The sequence below is a fragment of the Meleagris gallopavo genome, chromosome 3, assembly GCF_905368555.1.
Source record: "Meleagris gallopavo chromosome 3, MGAL_WU_HG_1.1, whole genome shotgun sequence".
Classification (NCBI taxonomy): Eukaryota; Metazoa; Chordata; class Aves; order Galliformes; family Phasianidae; genus Meleagris; species Meleagris gallopavo.
In genome coordinates, this window is record NC_139406.1 from 73,619,970 (window position 1) to 73,644,853 (window position 24,884).

General features: G+C 38.1%; 1 protein-coding gene across 6 annotated transcripts in view; it reads right to left on the minus strand.

Moving 5' to 3' along the window:
* The window catches only part of RGS22 (regulator of G protein signaling 22), a 66,193-nt gene extending 46,383 nt beyond the window's left edge, over nt 1–19,810 (minus strand). For 5 of the 6 annotated variants that reach the window (XM_019614169.3, XM_085221475.1, XM_085221474.1 and 2 more), the window contains exons 1-7: nt 19,607–19,810; nt 18,950–18,978; nt 15,561–15,623; nt 8,165–8,386; nt 3,464–3,549; nt 1,087–1,252; nt 588–759 (exon numbers count right to left, since the gene is read on the minus strand). In XM_019614169.3, the coding sequence (XP_019469714.2) occupies nt 588–759; nt 1,087–1,252; nt 3,464–3,549; nt 8,165–8,386; nt 15,561–15,623; nt 18,950–18,978; nt 19,607–19,664 (796 nt within the window). In that variant the 5' untranslated portion in view covers nt 19,665–19,810. Of the gene's footprint in view, nt 1–587; nt 760–1,086; nt 1,253–3,463; nt 3,550–8,164; nt 8,387–15,560; nt 15,624–18,949; nt 18,979–19,606 lie in introns of those variants that run through there. The other variant, XM_085221476.1, reaches the window with a different exon arrangement.
* Nucleotides 19,811–24,884: the final 5,074 nt, after the last annotated feature.

Consider the following 24,884-nt stretch of genomic DNA (forward strand, 5'->3'; position numbering starts at 1 on the left):
AGTACTTCTGGAGTATGTTAGTAGAGGTGACCTTGAATATACATACTGTTTAACTAGGTTACTGCTGCTATCACTGTGTAGGTCAGATCTGTAAAACTGAGAAGAATAACTATAAATATTTTGAATATCAACAGAATCAGAGTGACCAAAAGATGTAATTCATCTGTGGGCTTAAAATATCTACATATCCAAAATTTAAACAGGATTAGTTTGATCTTCTTTCTTTTCCTGAAGCTAAGATTTAGGCCCTTCATATTCTATTCTGTCACTAAAGCAAACACATGGTTAGATTCGATCACATTGTCAGTAAGGAGGATACTAAAACCTCTGAGTACATGTATCACATCAGACTGATAGAGAAGGACTTTAAAATAATCTCAAAATGAATAAATAAAGTATAAGAAAAATTACAAAATTATTTGGCTATGGAAAGAAACAAATCCAGTTTTTCCCCATCTGAAGCCTGTGATATCATGTGATATTTAGAAAATAGTAAGTGGAAGCTGCAGCAATTCATTAGAATGCCTTATATATCCAACTAGTCAGACTTGTGTTATAAATACTATTGCTGAGCCCCTGTTACTTACCTAGGCAACTAGCTTTTTCACTCAATGAACCTTTTCTTTCAGGCAGATCAGGCAAATGCTGAATATCTTGAATTTGAACAGAAGCTGCAGGGCGCGTAAGTGAATCTGTAGTTTTCATGGATTCGTTTCCTTTTGCTAATGTAAACCAATCCATTGTTTGAGAAACTGTAGCCTACAAAAAGATATTTAATAGAATAATTCAATTATTTTTGTTTGTTTGTTTCTAAAAGCAATCATTGTCTGCAATCATTTTTGTTGTCTATCCATATATATATTTCTATAACAATAGTTCCCAGAGAAAATAGCTGTATGACAGTAGCTGAGCACACTCATGATATAGCAGTGCTGCGTTACTACACATCAACCTTTTACAACAAAGAGCTTTAAAAAGAAGAGATACCCAGAAAATCAGTTGTCTGCTTAGGGTGGGATTTCAGTTACAGCAATTTATTTCAATTCTATCTAGCTCATTGTTACACTCACTAAACATTTACTTTACCTGGCCAAGCGATACATAGAACCTCTTCATAGTGAATAAAGTACCATCCTCCTCAGGGGAGGGAGTACTCGCATCTTCCTTCCTTATCCAGGGGTAGTAGGTGCTATCTATAATGAAATTAATGCCAGTCTGGCTCCATTCTACCTGTGATATCAATTTAGCTAGCCTGAAATTAAATGTTCAGAAAAGAAAACAGTTAATCTTAGCTTTTATTCAGAGATAACAAACACAATCATTCTGAAAATAAATTGCCATTGTGAACTTCATGTTCTACTTTATTATTTCACCCTGTGCCTGCTGTCACATATGTAAACACCAGCTCTACCATTCCATAGTCCACCAGCTTTATAGTTGGTGGTCTGTTTTACATTATAAATCTTTACCAGCAAAATTAATCTCTGCCAGGATGATCTTGCATATAGCAGTACAGTCCAAATCCTGCCAAGAAACACTTGAACATATTGTTTGCTAAAATAGAACCATTTTCCCAGATTACAGAAGCCCTATGTCAGTAACAGATACTACATTTCCTGACACAAGTAATCTTCCAGCAGCAATGCCCATAGTGGTCGTACTACTTAAGCTTTCAGATGATAGCAAGACAGTAGGTCTTTTTTCAGTCAGTTACTATAAGACTACTTCACAGTACAAAAGAGGACTCCAGTGCTCCTTCTGACAGTGAGAACCTTGCTATGCCCAGAAAAAGGCAATCTTTAGAACCACGCGGCTAGAGAGGGTGCTTTGGGATCAGGAACTGTGGCAGAGCTTACTCAAGTTAGATAGCAGTATGAAATCAACCAAGGTGAAGGGAAGAGAAGTCTATGACCCTGAGCTGAGTGCTCATTTTTGTTTGTCTCTACATCTTGAGGGCAAGATAACTTCATTCTAGAGTTGGCATACTTTGTGATGGTTTTACACTGACGCGCAGATATGCTCCACCACACCATTCTCTCACTAGCCTTCCTTAAAAGAACTGGAGATAAAAATAGGATGACTAAAGACTCATTGAGATGAGGACAGGGAGATCACTCACCAATTATCATCACTAGCAAAACAGATTCAGATTAATATAATTAATCAATAACAAACTAGAACAGTGAAAACTAAACACAAACTAAAATCACCTTCTCCCCTACCCACACTCTTCTACCTTCTCACCCCGAGTGAGAATCTTCTGCTCTGTACCTGGAGCACCTCCTGTCGTCCTCCTGCACTGTCCCAGGTGCCTGCAGGGCTGTTCTCTCACAACTCTCACATCTCTCACTCCTCTCTCCCAACTACTGTTGTGCAGCAGGTATTTCCTTTCTTAAATCTGCGCTCACAGACGCACAACCAGCATCCCTCATGGCTCGGCCCTGGCAGCAGCAGGTCCCTTCTGAAGCAGTTGGAGCTGGCTCTGATCTGACATGGGGCAGTGCTGGACTCTGCTCATAGACGCCAATCTTACTATCAAAACCTTGCCACATAAACCTCCTGGATATATTCATATTACCTTCAGCTTTAAACGTGCATTTTTATCACAGTTTATCTTGATCCTAATTTAGGAAAGCAATTTAAAGCACTGGTATTTACAGAAATTAGGAACATGTGCATCAAGAGACTGGAGAGATCTGGAGGGCAAGATGTTATGAGGAGTGCTGAGGCAGCTGGGTTTGAGCAGCCCAGAGCAGAGGAGCTGAGGGGAGGCGTGATGGCGGCTGCAGCTCCTCACAGGGCGCGGAGGGGCAGCACTGAGCTCTGCTCTGTGTGACAGCGCCAGGGCCCGAGGGAACGGCATGGAGCTGCGTCAGGGGAGGGGCGGGTGGGGGTTAGGGACAGGGTAGATGCAGATCCTTCCAAAAAGCAGACCAAACCTCCTGAACAATCAGAAAAGAGGCTGAAAGGACATCTGGAAAAATATAGCTAATATATAACAGGAAATCATGCCACTATTCCATGGCATCCCACAGAGAACCTTGCAAAAGGAAGTCTGACAGTAAGCTTCAAGATAGAAACTGAATAATTGAGATAAAAAGGACTGGCTGTCTTTTGTAAACAGATGTCATGGATTCATACCATTCATTCACATGTCCTGTATACTGATTAGGGAGAAACGTATTGTGATCGTGATATCTCTGTGGAAGAGAGATTCAGAAAACAGTAAAGACCATTCCTACTCCCTCTGTAGTAATATAGTACGTAATCTGTGGTCAAAGGAAATTACAGAATGACTAGTAGAAAAAGTCATTTTTTAATTTATTCAGGGTAATAAAATGCAAAAATTAAACAAAAAGAAAAGGTGGAACAAAACCATATTAAACGTATCATAAGCTTAGTTAAACAGAAAAGATAAATGTACAAATTTTAAGCTGAGAGACAGCATAAAAGACTACAATACCTGTACTCAAAGTAGCAGTCGCTCTCTAGAAATGCTGGAAGCCTTTCCTTCTTAATCCACTGTACCGCTTGTTCTCGATCAAGACACTATTAAAAAAATACCAAAAATTTGCAGTAGTAGTGACTTATTTGTTTTGCTTTCCATATAAATGATTCTCTCCAATCTTCTCTCCATTCCTTCTGAGGCATTAAGGAAAACTAATATGCATCGAACATCACCTTTCCTATTCAGCTTAACCTTAGCTCTAGGACAGCTGAGCTTCTTCAGTTCGTTGCTAACAGGTAATTACATCTAAATCTCTTTCTTCTATAACAGTACAACTTTTTAAACAAACCATTGTTTCTTCAAAAATTATATATGTATGAATCGTGCTTTTATTATATAATTCCAATGCAAATTAGATGCTCATAGATGGTCCACAAGTAGGAAACTGCTTATTTCTCTGACTTTAACACCATCTATAAGCAGTGACTATTATATTTTCTTCAATAATTTGAGGAATAAGGAAGCAGCCCTAGCTTAAATTATAATCCTAAAATGGGAGAATTCTGGATATTAAAAACAAAATCAAACATTTTTAATGCCTATCAGTTGTCATATTTCACATTTCTATGTTTTATATTGGAGCATTGCTTAACTCAGCCGGACACAGGAACAGTTATAATGTGTATCTAAGTGCAAATAGAATCAGGCCCATAATAGATCTTAGCTCAGGTGGTCCAAGTCTCAATTCCTGGTGAATGCAGACAGCTAGGTGCCACCGAAGAGTGATGTGGAGGTGTTAAGCAAGGAGTTACGCAGAACCAGCAGATTGAAAAACTTGCCTAAGGGTCTTACAGGAGAGTGTGTCCTCTGAGTGTGGGCCACAATGAATCTCTCTTAGAGATTATACTATTCACACTCTTTTTTTTTGTTATTCTTTTCTTTTTTCATTTCTCTCCTCTTCTCTTCTTTCCTCTTCTTTCCACAGAGGATACTTTATGCACTCTTAGCAGGTGACCTGTTTTATTTTTCTGAGGTGCATTTTTCATTTTAGTGAACATGAAGTCAGTGATTAGGAAAAATGCAATAACACCTTGTCCACAGAAACAGGTGAATTTTGGGCAAGGATGGAAGTATCAATTTTTTTTGCTACTTGCTAGATCAAGTAATCAGTTTGTGTAGATTACATTTTAAATTTTCTTTCCATGAGCTAATATTTCATTTGGGACTAGGTTTATTTCTCCTTCATATGTATCTGTAGGGGATTAAAAATATAAATTACTCAGAAAGTGGGTGGTTTCATTTAGAGAAAAGAAAATATTTCAAAATACGGAAAGCTTACGTTGGCAGTGGCTCACACAATCTAACTTGTGGAGATGGAGACTAATTACTCCCAACCACACAGAGTATACCTCCTTTTGGTACAAGCCTTTTGGAAATACAGAAGATTGTCTCTTTATTTTGGCCAATCAATCTGTGTATTAACTGAGTCATAGCCCAGGTTTTTATCTGAATGATTCATAACATGTTCATGTCTGTACATGGCTGGTACACAAAATAATATATACTATCAGAAGGAAAGAATCTCTATTCTTTTCCCTTCTCCAAAGACAGATGTGACATTTAATCTAATAGGGTTGTTACCTTGGTTAGCTTCCTTACCCAGTCAGCCTTAGGCCATGTTTGGGACCAATCCAGTAAAGCTTTTAGCACGTGTTAAAGTTTAAGCATGTGTTTAACTTCATTTGATTAAAGTTAAACACATACTTAAGTGCTTTGCTGAACTGGGGTTTCTCTGAAGTAAGGTATGTGGGATGCCAGCCAGTTTCTTTCCATAGTGATGCCTGGGTCTACCCAATTTGCAGGGTTTTTTCTTCATGTGTTTCACACTCAGTTGATTTCAATTACTGATAAGATGTTTAGCTCCATATCAGTAACTTCCAAGCATGAGAGCACACATACAGAAAGATCTTTTACTTATCTGAAAATTTGTGACAGTGTGAGATAGAGGTGGAGAGAAAAACAGCACTGATGTATTTCTTAGTTTAGGTATATTTGAACTCAGTATGCCTGAAAGGTCTACATAGTTTTTCCAGTCATAGCTCATTTCCATCACTATTGCGATGGACAATGATGGCCGTTCAAGCTGATTTTTCATAGAAAGCAACTGTAAATCTCATCAGACGATGTGAAGCGACTGAAGAAATAAGTATATAGAGTGAAGGAAGCAGCATAGCTCTGTGTCTAAGATCAAATCCTATCTGATGCTGATGCTGATACTTGATGCTGCTACTGAGATACTTCTAGTTCAGTCATAGTGTGGTACAACGAATGAAGCTGATTTCTTCCATCTTATGGAAGTTGCAGTATTGATTTTTGGCCGCTTAGGTCAGGCTCTGTCTTGAGATGCCAAAATTGAATAGGATGAGGGATTTAAGTTGCCTGTTGCACATTTTTAGGCTGGGATAGTTCATTTTCTTCATATTATCTCATATCATACTGTTTTCAATCTGTGATTAGAACAGTGTTGAGAGCTATTCCTAGACAGGGCTTAGTCTGTGTCAAGGCCTTTTCACACCCTGCCAGCAAGGATGCTGGAGGTGCACAAGAAGCTGTGAGGGGACACAGCCAAGACAGCTGACCCCACCAGACCAAAAGAGTGTTCCTTTCCATATGACATCATGCTCAGCAATAAATCTGGAGAAAAGAAGAGGTGTGAGGGGGAATGTTCAGAGTGGTGGTGTTTGTTTCATCAACTAGCTGCTAAGTGTGTTGAGCCCAGCTTTCCTGCAAATGGCTGAATATCTCCCCACTGTTACAAAGTAGTGAATTCTTTGCACGTGTAGATTTTGCTTTAACTACTGATACGCCTTCAGCTCAACCCAAAAGTTTTCTCTCTTCCACCTTCCCAGTTCTCCATTCTGCTGGGGAAAAGTGAGCAAATGGTAGCATGGGGCTTATCTCCCTACCTGTGTTAACTCACAGGAAAGTGACAGACAAGAAGAAACATCATCAAAAAGATGAAGAAAGTGCAAAAGAACTCAAAATGCCATAGAATCGTAGTATCATAGAATCACAAGGTTGGAAAGGACCTGGAAGATCATCTAGTCCAACCATCCTCCCATCACCATTACTACTACAAGCTACTAATCCATATCTCGCAGCTCCCCATCCAGCCTCTTGAACACTGCCAAAGATGGCAACTTCACCACCTCCCTGGGCAGGCCAGTCCAGCACCTGACCACTCTCTGAGAGAAAGTTTTTCCTTATGTCTAATCTAAATCTCCTCTGGCGCAACTTGTGGCCATTTACTCAGGTCTTGTTTGTAGCCTGAGAGAAGACACCAAATACCTCTTCACTCCCTCAGGAAGTTGTGCTTCCGTCTTTGAAAAATTCCACAGAAAAAAGAAGATATCTTTAAATAATAAAGGAGCACTGTTGCTCCAATCCATGAGAGATTTAAGTAATAGAGAAGACAATGTGATGGCTTTGAACTTGTCAAAAAAGGCTGACCAAAGTTGCAAAAGTGTGAGGTTATCCCGGAGAACAACATTAGCCATTCTAGCACAACCACAAAACTTTTCCTCAGTCGATTCCTGAGTCCAAATAAGAAATTAAGAATAGCTCTTCTGCTTTTGTGCTCGCAAGCAACATATTCATGAAAATAACGGTTTAACATGGTAGAGATGTCTGTGAGCCTTGTCCTGTCATAGCATTTGTCCAGTTTATATTGCAGATAATTGCAATCTCACTTAACTATCATTTTGTTAAACATCATTGCCTTTTGACCTCTCTCAACACTGTTTTCTTTTCTGAAAATCATCAAGCTTATACTGAGCAAAACAGCAGTCTGCTTTAACTCCCTGATTTTCTCTCAGCTTTCCAGCTATGACATAATTTAGAGCAGCCGCCTCTAAAAATGTAGCAAGACCTTATACTGGCCTTGAATGAAATGAACTGAAGTCACATCAGTCACACCAATGCAAAGTAAGCAAGAAAGGAATAAACCACGTAACCCAGAGAAATATATATTTTTTCTCTTCCAAAGCTATTGCTTAAAAGTAAACTCCCACAACTGCAACTGCCTTGCATTCTCTGAGGTGCATATGGTTCTTAAGATTTTGATTTTGATGCCTAATCTGGTGCTGAAGGTAGTCCTGAAAGCAAGCAGGTAATTGATAGTTGTTTGAACAAGTCTTGAACATATTTGTTCTAAAATCCAACATTTCTCGTTGTTAAAGGTTATTTTTTCTGGCCATTTCAATTGATGCTAACCATCAAAATCTTTGGGGAATTGATGGAGGAGAGACTTATGTGTTGCCAGACCACAGATGAGCTCATAGCCACACAAGGAAATTAATTAATAAGGAAAGACTGAGATGCATTAGTTTCAGTCAATTTGCACATTCCAGGGATCACTAGTAAAGTAACAGTTATCATAATATTTTTTCTTTTAATATTAAAAAGTATTCAGACCACACAACTGAATCCTGCCCTACAGAATCTTCAAAATTCTGTGCTACAGGATGTATATGTGTAATTCCATTCACTTGTCTGGTAGACACATGTGCATTGCAGGGCACAGTTTGGCCCATCATTATGTTTTCCTAACATAAATTAACATTTTTCCCAAGCTACCAAGCCAAACACAACAATAACTACTGCCAGTATCTCTACAGTAAGATCTAAATATAAATCCAGTGGCTATAAGATGCTTACCATAGTGTTGTAATTTGGATCAATACTGAGCGGTGAAGAATCACTGATCTTTTTGGAATGCTGCCCATCATTCTTTGCTTTTCTTATAACATCATAAATGGGATTTGGAGGTTTCTGATCATGTAGAATTTTTTTCAGCTGATGTTCCATGCGTTGTGGGATGTCGTTAACTACTTCAAAAACCCCGAAGTCTGAGTTAAACTTAACTGGCTGGGCAAAAGTCTACAAAAGAAGTTTGGAAAGTTTATAACACTGCAATAAGGGAAATATCTCATTTTTAAAAGTTACTTTTTATAGAATAGAATTATCCTTCAGAATGCAAGATGGTATTATGAGGCTTCTTTCTCTTGATTTTGACCCATTCTAGACAATGGACCATTCTTTTTCATGTGCAAATTATAGATCCACTACACAAATTCCTAAAATACATAGTTTACAGTGACTTCAATAACTTTTCTGGCAGGAGATTACTTACCTCCAAGATTACATCTCCAGTGTCATTCTCACATTCATAACCTTAAACAGTCAAGGCTTGAAAAGAACAACAGTGAAGCTGATTTCTAAAATGTGAGAGCATTTGAGGAAGATGAATCTGAAGACTGTCATGTGTAGGAAAGGCTTTTCCCCATGTTATTACTTGGAGGTCAAATATCTACCAACATCTTTGGCCTGTAGCTAGTGATCATGCACAACTACATTGATTGATTTAAGAGAAATCTTGAGGAATATCCAAGACATTTATGAGTCTGAGGATCTATACAACCAAAGCATATGAGCATCTCCCAGTACTGAGATGGAGGACAAGAAGACATGTTATGGTCAAGAACTGAAGAAAACAAGACTGTGTCATCCTGGCCACATCCAGATCCAGTGCCAAGACCCTTCTGGGCACCATTCCAAACAGGCTCCCACCAGGTGTTTGTACAATTGTCATTTCCTTGCACTTAGTAAGATTATTATATTATTTCAAGTACTGTATTTCTAATTTCCTTGAACTTTATATATCACGGTATGTATACAGAAGCATATATATCTACTCACACAGACATAATTCACATACGTATTACATATATTGAATACGTGCTACATATAATATGGAAATATATTATAAACCAATTTCATTCTTCTTTACACCTATATAAGTCCAAAATAACCACGTCAGTGTCAGCTATTTTGTTGCTCCTGTTTGAAGTTCCCTTGTTGATCGATGTCGTATAGATGAATGTCCAAAATAAAACCATGTGGCTGCAACATGTGCTTACAACATTCCCTGTGTATCCCATAACTTCTCACTGCCGAGGCTCAGCCTGGCAAAGCATGTAGCATATGAGAGTTTTAAGTGTATGATTAGGGCCTATGACATCAGAGAGTCACTGGCCAGAGTTATGCATTGAATTGCGTTAGTCTGTTTAGTTACCTACCTTCAGTTGAAATCAAGGCTTGTTTTTGTTCTCTGACACCTCATGCCTCTTTTGGCATTAATTTTCTCCAGGGTACTCTGCAGGTTTTAGTGCTTTTCTCCAGAAGTACTGAACAATGTTTAAAAGAGGCTTTTATGTGTTGTTTTATGTGTTCTCTGTACTCTGTTCAGATCTCCTCCTCATTTGCTATAGGTACATTTCACTTAGTTGCAAAGCTAATTTGGACAGCCATCAACTTCTAACTGGTTCAACTTCTACCTTAATAACTTCCAAATATAACTTTTTTTTTTTTTTTTCACATGTTTTTAAGGAGGAATCAGAAGAAAATACACTAAGAGGCAAAGTGCTTCAGTCTCTCAGGATCTGAAATGCACTTTCTTGCAGAAGAAAAAAGGAAACAAATTGCAAATTCCATAATCAAGGGTTATGTGACTAGGTAGGAACAGATTATTTTAGTAACATGTTATTCAAACTGAAAACGAAGCAAAGATGCCGTAGTTTATCACACATATCTACTTTTATTATATTTCTTGTAACTTTTTATAGATCTAGGTTTGTCGGTACACATTTTAATTAACTGAATGGAAAACATATGGCAACTTTAATGTAGTGAAACAGATGCCAGTGACAAGTTTTAAAATGTAAAAGATATTGCTGTTTCGGGTGTCCAACTAGAAATCATTTATAAGACACATAGTAATGGAACAAAAGAACACATAGTGACAGGTTAAGAGTATTAAGACTTCATATATTACATACTTGACTGAAACAGCGGTTCTGATCCAAAACGTTGAGGTTTGGACCAAGGTATAAGTTACCTGTCCCCAGGGGCAATTATTCCCCATTACCTGTCACTAGTATGACCATATCTGAAATACTGTATCCAGTTTTGGTTCCCCAGTACAAGAAGAATGTTCCTAAATTTCAATAAGCCCAGCAGAAGACTGACAAGCTGGAGCACCGGCCCTGTGAGGAGAAAGGGAGGGAACATGGCTTGTTTAGTTGAAGAGACAGCACTGTGGGGACCTAACAGCAGTCTGACAGTATTTACAGGATTACTGACACAGCCAGGCTTTTAGTGGGGGTTCATGGTGAGAAGACAAGAGTTGATACTTATACATTGAAACAATGGAAGTTTCAACTGGACGTAAGAAAAAAAAGTATATATCAATAGGATAATTTTAGTGGGAACAGACTTTCCAAAGAGTCTATGGCATCTATTACTCGAGGTTCCAAAATCCAAATGAAGAAAGTGATGTGCAACCTGGTCTGAGCACTAAAATGATGAACCTGCTTTGAGCAGGAAGCAAGACTACAGACCTCCATGAGGCTTCTTCCAGCATGAAGAAATCTGCAATTCTGTGCAACTCCCACATTCTTCCAGATACACAGAACGTTTCATTGAAGCACCATCTGAAAGCATTTTAGAACTTTTAAAGCCTTTCCAAGGAAGCGTATTTGACCAGCTCACTTGAGAAAACTAGAATGATAAACTAGAAAGCTTATATTGGCATAATGAAAGCAGAGCTAAGTAATGACCTTCTAAATTCATCTCCACAAGAAAAGTAAAAATGATAATGTTATGATGAAATCAAACAGGAACAACTACAAAAAAAAAAAAAAATTAAGCTGGTATTTTGTAGGAAACATTTTCCCAGTTAAAGTACTGGACAGAGAGAATCAGTCAATCCTCTCAGTATTGAAAAGCTTTAGAACAAAACACACTAACCATTCCCACACATTACAAGCCACACACATACACACACACACATACACAGGCACAGAGAAAAAAAAATTAGCAAACCTAAAACCTTTCCCACAGAAGCCAAGTGCCATAAAATACAGTGTTTCACAGGACAATAATGGGAAAAGTTTACGGCATCACCAGTTCTATAGGTCACTGCAAAAACAAGAAATTTCTTCTGTGAAGATGACTATGTTGTGTTAAGGACTGGATGGTAGCCTACACTGTGAAAGAAAGGGGGAAAAAGTTATTGTGCCAGTCTAATACACTAAAAAATGCCGCTATTACCCCAAATTTGGCAATTTAGAGACAAGAAAAATACAATAACCAAAGACAAGAAGTATCAATGCATTCTTCCCTGCAGTCTTTTTTCAATTTGGGCCAGTTTTTGATCCTTTGAAGATAAAGAGGAAAAGCTCCCTAGCCAAATTATACTGCAAGATGTTTTAAGAAAAGAAAAAAATCAGTTTTGGCAGGAGCCTTGAAACTTGGGATTCATACATTATCAATTTGGAACAATAAATAGGATCAACAAGGATTTGAGAATACCGACAAGTAAGTCTACAGACTTTACTAACTATAATCCATGGGCAATTTTCCCTTTGGCTCCAGTATGACTGAGATTACTCAGTACAGTTATTTCAGCTTCAAATAAAAACCTTCAAGCAAACAACAAAAACTGTTTTCACATTGAGGTACAGCAATACTTTAAAAATATAAACAATTGCCTGTATGTTTTTGACGGAAATTTCCTAGCTGTCATATGAACACTGAATATGTTTCACCTGAAGAGTAAATAGAATATATAATTCTGAAGCCTAAAGTTATACACTTAACTGAAGGGAAGGGAAATTTCCCTCAGTTCTCCCAAAACAAAACCAAAACAGCATCCATCACTTTGTTGCCAGGATATCAGACATATAAATCTTGCTGTTCTCCGCCTTTACACTTTTCAGATATACTTCAGATACAGCTAACAAATGTGTAAATATGTTCACCATATCCCACCCCAAGTAATGTAGTTTGATCCCAAGAGAAACAGGATGACCACAGCTTGGCTTTCCCCTAGGTTAAGGCCCTGAAACGGTGGGAATGAACCGAAATCTCATCCAGGAGTTTTGCCAAAACATCTTTAAGACGGCTATATATGTATCATAAATAAAAGTCAGTGAGAATCCAGACCAGAAAAGAATTTGAGCAGCTCTAGGAAGTGCCTGGAAAATTCAGATTGCATATGGTCATATGCTCAGTGCCACATCTCCCACTGATTTGAGTGAGTCCAGGATTTCCCTTCTGCTGATGAGTATGAAACAAGTTACAATTACACACCATCATCTAAGGGAGAAGAAAGGAAAATTATGGGTAAAGCCACTTTCAGTAGGAAAAGAAGTTAGATTATTTTGCTTTCTTGAATGTTAAAGATGGTTTAGTCCTGGATGAGACTCAACATAATATGCATGCGAGGCCTAACTGATATAAATGCTTTTTTAAGGGAGGTTTTAATGGCACCAGCAGCCTCCCTCCACAGACATGGAGAACATGAGAGGAAATTGATGAGCACGCATTGTAGCCTCACAGAATGATTCACAGTCATCTTCAAAACAGACAAGGGCTTGAAATGTGCAGTAGGGTGGATTTACTTCTGCCCTTTCTGTCATCAGCTACTCATAGGTCCAGTCTGATGTTATTCTTGACGGTTTCAGGTTTTCCAGGCCGATTCTATTTTTTTCAGAAAGAGCAACAGACCCATACTTTATTCCTTATGCTTTAATTGTTTTCCCTTCATTAAGCAGGTAGCTCCTGTTGGCATGGGAGAAGCAAGTTGATATTAATGAGGCCTCCAGCATGGAGTTGGATGGAGACTTCTGACTTATGTTTTTTCATTCCTGGATAAGCATATTCTCGGATGTTTTAAAAGAATCAAAGGTTTGAATTCTAGGGACTGCTGACAGCTCCAAATGGAAATGTACATATACCAGTGCTTCTCATAAATTTTTCATTTCTGATTATTTACTACAGAAGGTGTAGCTTGTTTGTATGTCACAGGACTGATTTCTGTGGCTGTATATCACTGGTGTACTGATAACAAGAGCCCTCATAGGATTTTTGTTTTATTTTTCCAAAGTATTTTCCTTACAAATTGTCTTTCTTTACAGCATGCAGATCTTTGGGGATATTTGTAAATCAAAGCAATAAACAAACAAACAAACAAACAAATAAACAAATAAAAGTCTTGCTATATCAAGTTCCCAGTGATACAATTTTCCATTCACCAGAGTTGCTTTATAGATCAATATAGAGACAGTCTCTTAAAATAAGCATATACTACCACTGATTTCTTGTATCAGGTCACACAACATTTTCAGTTTAACTTGTTGCCTGACAACTAACACACCTGGGTAATACTGTCTCTAGGCAACAACGGATAAGCACAACAAGAATAAAGCAATGGAATTTTCATCAAAATGTTCTGAGGAGTGGAGGGAAATTCAGAGTACAAAATATTCAAACCACAGAACCCAAGGTATTAATGGAACTTAATCCTGTGGAGGGTAAATCCTCAAGAAAAGATCAAAGAGAAAATAAAACCAATTATGAGAACATTACAAATAAACACAGCTAATACATCCTCTGTTTTCATGAACATATGTCAATAAATAAATAGAGACCATGTGTCATTTCAGAAACCTACCAAGATTACCAGCATAAAGCAGTGTTTATTCAGGACTGTCTGTGAACTCTTTGCTGTGGGCTTCAGAGCCTTCGGAAGGGCTGGGACAACTGCTCCATTTCAGAGCTGCTGAGCTGAGCCAGGACTCTGGGTTGAGGAGCCCTGTGAGGCCAAAAAAGGCTTCTAAAAGATGTCCTGAAACCTGTACACATCCAAGGAGACCCAGAGAAAAAGCAGGCTGAACTTCTTTCCCACTTGAGATTTTCTGTGATTTGGGGAAAACCTGAAGCATAGTTTCCAAATGAGCAGTGAAACGCATGGAAGATGGTATTCCTGTGCTAAGAAAAACCTGGCACATGGAAGGAGTTTAAAGGCTATGCAGTTAGGCTTGGATTTATGCAATTACCCTATAGCAGCTGCAGGAAAAAAAAAAAAAAAAAAAGAACCCTTCTTCTATCTGTATCTTTATCGCTTTTTAAAATTTAGTTTCAAGAGTCTTGCAATGAGGTGGAAAGGTATAAAGGCTGAGATCTGAGAGAAGTCAGTATTGACATTGTGCACAGAGCCCACATTCTGATAAAGAGTTATTTAATGCTTCCAGATTCTATTTTCATATAAAAAAATGACACAGGCATCCAAGAAATGTCCCAATGCTGGTAGCAATTTCTATCAAGCAAGTTGCAGAAATCAGTATATCCTTGTAGTGCAGCACATTTGGCTGCAGTGGATAGGGAGGGCAAAAGCCTGTGGGGCAGTTCTGGGGTAGGTTGGCTGGGAGGTCCCAGGGGAACTATGAGTGAAACTGCAAAAGGGCTGTTCCATACAAAGGAGTAAGAAAACAGAAACAGAGTAAGAAAACGTGCAGAAACAGAGAATGCGGATCCAAGAGTACTAAGACAACACTCAGGGAGGAGTACATGTGACTCATATGAGAGCATGGGGAAACAGGGTAGTTGATGGGGAAAAGGAGCAAAATATAGGGTTAAATATAGTTATACTGGTTATATAGAGGGCAATGGGTGTGCTGGTCTAACTGCAGCTGGATCTGCACAAAGAATAGAACGTAAAGCTGTGTCCTTTTAGCTGCAGGTGGGAGGAGAAAAGGACAGCAACAATTTTGAGACTTTCACAGTCATGAAGAAACATAGAGTTGGTTCTTGAGCTAAAATATTTATTAATCACTGAGTACATTGCCAGAAGAACTTAAAAGAACAAACACTGGTTTTATTGGTAAGTTATGATACTGTAATAGAAGTGGACTCTTCATATGTTTACGTGAGTATTTACATGTCTTTTTCTTTTCATATCCATAATATTTTGGTGCACTGTGAGTTAAATACAGATATTTGCAAGAGAAAATCCATCCCCAGAAGTCCAGATACTGTGTGATTTTCCCTGACACCGACAGTAAAGTTGAATAGTAAGAACTGCTACTATTAGACTATAGACACATTGTGAAAGCCAGTTAGCTCTCCAGTGACAAAATGTTCTAAACTGGATTAACTTATTAATAGTAAGACGTTTCTTGTATTTTGCAAGGGATTTCTGTAAGGTGCTTACCGGGAGACTCAAAAATTCATTGAAGTAGTCCACAAGCATAGTATCTGTGGCTAAGTAGTCTTCCTGCAGAGACAACAAACCAGAAAACAAGGCTTATAATAATCTGTGCTAACATGTTTTAAATACTGTTGCCTCAATGTTTTTTTTTCCATGAGATATGACATGTAAACTTTTGTAAAATCTCATTTCTCACTTTTGAGAATACAATCATTGCATCGTTGTTAGATTCTAGGCATTGCACACCACTGAGGTCCTCAACAATTTAAAAAACACGTGAAAGGAAATGCCTTGCCAAGAAATTCACAGATAAAGCCTTCATGAGCCCAGAAGCTTCTGAATGCTGGACATCTGCATGTTTACTTTTGAAAAAATGTGTATAAGCTAATGGTCTAAAAATGCCTCACATTATACCTTTCTCTCTCCCGTCAGGGAATGAGGGGAGTACAAACGTTCAGCAGAGCCTGCTTCCACTCCCACACTGCTGCTCAGAGATGCTTTAGGGAATAAGAGGGAGTTTACTGATCTATAATTTGGCTCACAAGCAAGCAGTATCTGCCATAATTGCAATTTGACAGAACTGGGAAGCTTCCTACTGACTTAATCAAAATCGAGGCTGCATCTGCAGGCTTTTGTTTCCTTTCTTGAATTTAAATGGTAGAAGACGACACTGGAAGCAAGGCTTTCTGCCTTACAGAAAACACTTGATTTTGGATCACAGGCCCATGGTCCAGTGCAGTTGTGGTACCGTGGGCCTAGATATGGTAGGGTACCAATTATACTGGAGATTTTCACAGAATCACAGAATCACAGAATTGTAGGGGTTGGCAGGGACCTCTAGAGGTCATCGAGACCAACCCCCCTTGCCAAAGCAGGTTCCCTACACCAGGTCACACAGGTAGGCGTCCAGGTGAGACTTGAATATCTCCAGAGAAGGAGACTCCACAACCCCCCTGGGCAGCCTGTTCCAGTGCTCCATCACCCTCACCGTGAAGAAGTTCTTACGCACATTCGTGCGAAACCTCCTATGCTGCAGCTTATGTCCGTTTCCCCTCGTCCTGTCTCCACGTACCACTGAAAAGAGACTGGCCTCACCGCTATGGCCACCACACCTCAGATATTTATAAACCTGGATCAGGTCCCCTCTCAGTCGTCTTTTCTCAAGGCTAAACAGACCCAGTTCACTCAGCCTTTCTTCATGGGGGAGATGCTCCAGGCCCTTCACCATCTTTGTGGCCTTCTGCTGGACTCTTTCCAAGAGATCCCTGTCTTTTTTGTACTGGGGAGCCCAGAACTGGACACAGTACTCCAGATGAGGCCTTACCAGGGCAGAGTAGAGGGGGAGGATCACCTCCCTCGACCTGCTGGACACGCTCTTTTTAATGCACCCCAGAATGCCATTGGCCTTTTTGGCCACGAGGGCACACTGCTGGCTCATGGCCAACCTGTCGTCCACCAGGACGCCCAGGTCCCTCTCTGCAGAGCTCCTCTCCAGCAGCTCATCCCCCAGCCTGTATTGGTGCATGCAATTCTTCCTCCCTAGGTGTAAGACCCTACACTTGCTTTTTTACCAACTGTCTAACCAAAGCAATATGAAGTCAACAGAAAATTTTCCCACAAATGCTACTAGGCAGTCAATCAGATCCAGAAATCTCAATTCAGCAATGAACTAATAAAGAAAATCATTAGAAACACCCTGCAGTCTGCTGTTGGTTTGGGAATGCACAACTAGATATCAAACTGATGAAGATGAACCTGAAGATTGCTAGATATGATAATACACTTTGTAAATAGCTCACTGTTTCAAAGGGCTCATTCAAAACAAATCATTTATTAACAGTACAAGCTGCTAAAGAATATGCAGGTAACATATGTTTTTTATTTGCCAGGAATATAATTCTCTGTAGTCCCATATAACAGCAAGAAATATAAACACATTGAATCACTAATCAATAAAATGTTTATGATCTTACTAATGAAAGCTTTGCTACTTAACTGCCTCTATTTACAAACACAGTATACTTTCCTTAGGTATATATATATTTTTGGTGGTCAGCCTTATTTTCCTCTAATGGGATAATTGCACTTTCATATTTGAATATTATAGGTTATAGGGTCATATATACTGTGCTATAACTTTGACTTTTGGTGTCAGGAAACATTTTGTTTAATTTCTACCCACTCCATCTTTCCTGCTGCACCATCAAAGTTATTACTAGAAGATGCTGTTTTATAATTGCAACTGGAGGGCAAGGTGTGTTAAATATTGTTCCATGACTGCAATTTTGATGATATGGTTGACAGCTTTGCTTTCGTGCAGTTGTGTGTGAGCCTGCTCTCCATCAGTCTTCTAACATTGAAAGGAATTTTAAAACCATTTTTGCAAAAGCGTGCATCTACTTCCTAGATATTTCAAAGAAACAAACCTAACTAGCCCTCTCTATTATTGCCATCACAAAAAAGCTGAACAGGGGTAAAAGTGGTAAAACTTTTTATAAGTTTTTATTTCACATTGCATCACAAATACCTCTCCACACTTGAAATATTTATAATAAACCATGTCTTTAAATATCAAAATTTAAAGCTAATATAAACCCTGATCCTGCATAGAACTCTGGCAGCTTTGTGTCCTTGTATAAGTTTACCTGGAGTCTAACATGGATGGTAACGTGACATATTTTTCAGAACCAAGGTTTAATGTGATGTAAATATGCAGTTAAGAAATGCTTTTATATACATGTACGCATCCTCGTGTATGTATTTATATATGCTAAATATCCATTAAATATATATAGTTTTTCTCTGCATGAATTCAGATTGATTCTGATCTTATTAGTATCTGGAGTCTCCTAAAATGAATAGCAATTAAGTGATACTTTGAAATACACTTATGCAGTTACAGAGGCATCCGCAATGAAGAAGAGATAAATGTTAACTAAGCTTTGAGGTACATGTTTTCATTTCTCATGAACTATAAGTCAAGCGCGTCTACCTTTCAAGTGGGAAGACAAACACAAGGGAGATCCTACAATGAGCTATGAGAAAAGGACAGGAAAGGTAAAAGAAAGAGAAAATCTGTTAAACCTGCAATATAGAACCTTCCCATTGATTGTTTCTTTGTTTCATCCTATTTCACTTTTCTTTCCATTTTCATCTTTATTCTCCATACTTTTCTGCTTCTCCCTTTTGTTGTTGTTGTTTTTTTCCTAATTATTTTCAAACTGAGTATTCTGTGATTTTTCCTTGTCTGGGAAAATTGTAAATGTCACTCCATACTTAGAAGAGACAAGAAGTGAGAAATCAGAAAGCAGTTTCCAAAAACTTTTCTTCTTTTTTTTTGCTCTATAGTTGCATGACAAAATGAATGATCAAGCCTTATAAAACATACTTACAAACACTTCTTCTGTTATACACGGAGGCTCTGAAAAACAAAAATGAGATATTGCGTATTGTACAAACAATTCTATCAAGCTTGTTTAACTGCACAGAACAGAAGCAAGTACTGAGGCATGACAATCTTTCTAGATATTCTAAAGTAAAATAATGTAACCTGAGGAAATAAAATAAATGCTAAGATACAGTAGTGTTGACTGATGCACAAAACCATTAAGCGTTGCAAGAATTATTAAAATACAATGAAAGTATCAGTTAATGTAATTATTTCTCATATATCTATTATTTGTTTGTCTGCTTTTCTCTGCAAAATTGATTAGTAGAATCTGTCTGATTTTAATGAAAATACAGACTTGCAGGAGGCTCTGGGTGTCTTGAACAGCAAGTAGTGTAAATCATAAGACAAAATTATGGAAAAAAAAAGAATTTGGGGTGTTCTCAGACTGAAAAATCTCAATCTTTTCTGATGCCTCTTAAGGGATCACAGCTGTCGGTCTCTTCAGATTGATGAGTTTTGCTAGTCAAGCTTAAACTTAACAGCGAAAATCTTTCTCCTTTGTTTCAGTGCCTCTGCACCTGAAGCAGTCACATGAGGGCCAGACTCCCTGTGGGACACAGATCCAGCCCATTACCCCTGCTCAGGAAGCATTACATACCAGTTGTAAGCTTCTTTGACTGCATGCTGGAGCTACGCACCAAAGGGCCGTCATACATCCCTGCAGGATGGCAACCTCATTTACAAAGGTGAAATCCTTCCCTGCAGACCAGAAATGGAGGCTGCAGAACTCCTGGACCTGGCTGCAGACTCCTGGTCTCTGCTGCGTCTCTCTCAGCAGGCCTGGGTTGCTATGGCACTACAAACAACACGTGATGAGTTGAGCTGGTGCATGAACTGCTACTGCTGATGTGGAGCTCCCTGAAGCAGGCTCACATAACGGGTATATTGACTTGTACAGCCACAAAAGAGGTGCTGTGATGGAGGAATTTGAGGTTATTTGAAGAAAGAGATTAAACACTTTTCTCAAGCGGCATAAGCAGTTCTTAGTTCAAAATGGTATTCAGCCTTTTTGTGTGTTAGCAGAACCTTCAGCCAGGTGTGATTTACCTCTAAAGAAAATCTCAAACTGTACAACTAATGAGGAAATGCATCAAACAAGTCTGTATCCTTAGGCAGGCTGGGAGGCTTGATCACAGGTAACAAAGGTAATAACATCTATGGCAGAGAGCTTCCACTTCAGCCACATAAGAAAAAAGAGAGGAGCTTGGCATTGCTCAGGCTGAGTTGAAGCCTGGGTTGTTCCTGAGATGCATCTCATTGTGATGTGCTGGATACCTCATCTGCAGCCTTGGAAACAGCCTTCCCCACTGCTCCCACGCTCTAGCTTAGCAGAAACCCAAAGGCAGCTACATCTTTGCTCAGTTAAGAAGACATTGAGAAACAGAAAAGAGCCTACTCCTCTATTAGTGAGCTCAAGGAATAGAAGAGAAAAAAATGATATTTCTAGTTTGCTTGAATAAAATTGTGCTTGAGGAAGGAATTAAGCTCCTAGATGAGGATTTCAGTGGATTTTAGCTGTTCTGTTGCTGGGATCTGAAGACTTCCTACTTAGTGACTACCTGGTCCTAGAACTGCTTGAACTCTTATGGCACCTACATGTTTGTTTGTTTGATTGATTGATTGATTGTTTTTGCATAGAAGTTCCCTCAGAGGTTCTACTGCCCAGAACAGTACTGATTCCAGTAGCTTGTTGTAAATGCCATTGGGATCAGTACGGTGTGTAAGTTACATAAAGGTCTTCTCCAAGAAGCTTAATCACCTGTATTCAAGAAGTCTCCAAAATGGGCCACAACCTTTCTAATCACAGCAAACTCTATCACTTGTGCCCACTTTCACATACGTAGAAATTTACAGTATCTCCAGACATACTCTGCAGGTGTGGAAAAAAAAAAATAAAAATAAAAAATTTTAATTGCTACATGATGTTGGTGGAAGGCATGATCAAGTGAAAACAAAAGAAACGCATGTAGGGACGACAGCTTACACTCCTGGAGTGGACAACTGTTGAAGACAAACAGACAGCAAATCAAAATACCAGAATAATGTCTCTAATTGTCCCAGTGGAATGTTGTTAGAAGGCAGGTTTACCTTTTAGCATATTGTGTTATGTTTTGCTTTTCATGTAAAGGAAGCATAATGCCTCCAAAGACCTAAGAGATACTAAATAATATCATAGCCAAGATATGCACTTTAGCTAGAAGTTTGATATGCCTGGCAAACATATTGAACCAACAAGGTATAAAGTTTTGGTCTCCCAGATTAAGTGAGCTGCAGACAACTTAATTAGTGTGGTCATTATTCTGATGAAATATTGATCACTCAAGTGAAGCTCTCTCTGTGTACCTTCTATTCAGGAAGATGTGACAAACAATAGGTTAATGTTCAATGAAATACATCTAGATCCATGATTTCTTAGTGCCATGTATCAGGGCATATTTTGTTGTGATTATACAATATTTCAAACTGGTACAACTTACATATATAACAAGACAACACAAAAAGCAAAGAGAAGTCTTTCCAGTGGGTAGTAGAATCGCAGTGCATATGAAAATGCATGGTCTTATAACTAAACTATTTAGTATGGTTTAAAATGTTAACATTCAGTGGATGTTTCCTTTTCCCCTGGCCCATTTTTCTTTCTGATGTATGCTTAGATATAGGCTTTAGTTCTTAATATTCTCCTAACCTTACAAACTTGCTTGTATATTTATAAGAACAAACAACAATAGATGCATGAAGAATGCTTTTTTTTTTTTTTTTTTTTAATACAAAGTAGAAACCACAAGTCAGCTTAGATAGAAATGAAGTTTGGAAACAATTCAGTAAAAAACAAAAGTTCTTTTTCTCCCTTGTCATCTGGTATATTTCAGTATGAAACCCTCAGGTCTTTGTTCTCCTTGTAGTGTACTTCAGAAATTGATTTTGGATGAAGCTCATCAGAAAATACAGACTGTACTCTCTCACAGGGAACTTGTCAGCAGTCATTATCATTTACTTGTTCTCTTAGTTACTAACACGCATTTAAATCAACCTGTGTGTGTGTCTGGAGAAAGAGAACCTTTCGTTCTTCATTTTCTGTTGCTAGTTAACCTGTTAAAAGCTCATCAGGTGATGAAACTTGGATTTAAAGATTCATCTTATCTCCCCCTTTTTTCTTTCTCTACTCTTCTCCTCTTATTTTTTCTACCTGAAACAAATGTCTGCTTCAGTTTTCTGATGCTAGCATGTGCTTGATTCCTACCAATGATCACAGTGAAGTCATGAACATCTCCACAATTAATAGCATATAAAACTAACAGTACCATTAAGAGAAATGCAGATAGGCGTACAGATGTATCTCCATTGGCAGCTATGAACAAATTCTCATTGACTTCAACAGAAACTTCCCATCTCAGATGGGCATGGACACTTCAACATGTATTATCATTAATATTTAACCACCTTTACAAAAATCCAGTCCTACTTAAATTTATTATTCTTTCTTCTTTGGATGACTGCCACATACATTTTAGGCTGTGTATCTGTGAAAGCAGCAACCTCATGTTCGGAAAACAGGTGCTAGGAAACTTGTTTAAATATTGACTGCAGGACTGCCAAAATGGGAGTTAAATCCTGAAGGGGAAGCATGAATTCATTGTCAGAAAGCTGGCCTTTAAATGTCTTGAATGATTCTATTAAGAAAATGGCAGAAGACAGCTGTTGTAGCATGGCTTTTGAGCACTGACTCTGATAACAGAAGTTCATACCACAGTTTAATGCAATTGTGACAGAAAAAGTGCAGACACAGGAAGAAATGCTTACTAGGAAGATGTATAGACAGAATTCTAAAGAGAAAAAAAAGTCAATCAATCCTAAAGATAAGCTTTTTCTTTCTCACCTAGACTAAGGTAGCAAGGGATAAATAGTAAAGGAAGACATGCAATGTAACCTTTTATCTATCAACATTACAAAGCTTTTACTAGTGAACAAGACTGACAAATGCAATGTGAATCCAAAGAGATCCATCTGTACAACGGTCTGTTAAGATAGTCTCTGGAGAATAGACCCTGAATTGTTAATGTCACCAGTGATCCACAGATTCCTGTAACAGTGTTATTCTGACAGGATAACTTATCAAGTTTAAAGCCTTGATTTCAAGTTTGATTTCCCTTTCTTAATATGGGCCTTAGAATAAGATAGAGAATACAGAGGCATACCTGGAAATTAATTTGAAATTTAGTAGAACCATCTGGCAATTTGTGATACATTGTACCCTTATTATCTCCTACATGACAGCTACCTACTTTGTATCTACAATCATCTGATCACTTCAGAAATTTGCATTCACGTCTTCAGAGAACTGCTAGAACTTTAGGAGAACATTGCAATAATTTTTCTAATTTTTGGATGGCGAACCAATACATGATTGCAAAAACCTATTCAGCAAGACTCATGAAATTTGAAGACCAGTATAGAAATGAATCATTCCATGAGGGCAATATGAAAACCAGGAAAGAACTACTAGACCCATAGCTAATAAACCAGATAGATGACAAAAATTGTATGCTGAACAAATTTACAGCAAGAGTGTATTGCTAGTGACCCTACTACAGTAAACGTACCATTGCTTTCAAAGGAAACATTAAAAAAAAAAAAAAAAAAAAAAAAAAAAAAAGACTATTGCAGTTATTTCTCTCAGTGATTTTACCATAAAGGGATGTATCATGGATGAAAGATTGCATTGTTCCTATTCTCTATTTTTCACATTGACAAACTGGAGTCATGGTTTGTACTAGGCTTTCACAGTGCTAGTTCAAGCTTTGTAAGTTTAGCACCAATTTTCACTTATACAAATGTCTTGACATTTTTTCCCTCAGTGTTATCTGTAGCTTGGTTTAAGTTGGATCAGTTCCTTGATCTCAGCTCAGCAGGTGGCCTTGTCACCTATAGGTTTTATATGAAAGATATAAGAAGCAACTTCATTAGATAGTTACAACATATGCCAATAATATCACAACTATCCTTTGATAAAATCATCGCCTGGCAACAGGTAGCATAAATCCAGTAAAATACAGTAAATGCATGCTGTTGAGTCTTGCTTTTACAAGCAAACAGACATCAAAAACAGCCCCTGAAGCCAGGATCCCCAGGTGACAGCTGAATTCTCCACAAGGGATATTATTGCTGATGCATCCAGCCTGTGGGTTCATAACAGCACCTCCCACTGACGACTGATCCATACCTTTCCGGATTGTACATCTTGTACAACTCTGTAAGGAAGTAGACTGGGAGACTGATCTAGCTAGGAAAAAATCAGGAGGAAAGAAGAAAGCTTTCATATACATCAGCTTCCAGAACAGACCAGTGTCAACACATAGATATTAAGCATGGTACAATAATTATTGACCAATAGGAGCTCTTTAGGATTTCAATACTTCAGAAAAGCATAGGGCTATAGCCTTTTTAAATATAAGTTAAAAAATTATTCTTCTTCTAGACTTCAGAACACAGAACATATTATATTCTCCAATTCTCACTCCAGACTGCATCTGAAAGATTTAAACTAAGAAAAAAATGTTGCCTTTCTGATAGCAGTTGAAGTGTCTTACATAAGAATACTTGCCCCATTCCAATCTCATTCTTTACAGAGTTAATGTTTTCCCTTTCTTGTTCACTGAAGCCTTCAGCAAATCAATTAAATATGAATAAAATGCATATAATAAGATCTATAGATCAATAAGATCTATCATTTATTATCTCTATCATTTTAGAATAAGATAGCTAGAGGATACACTTGTAAATTACTCATTTTAAGAAACTATATTAGATTTTATTACAAAAAACATTGTCTGTATTTGAAAAATAGTTTGTGATAAGCCCACAATGTACAGTTGTTG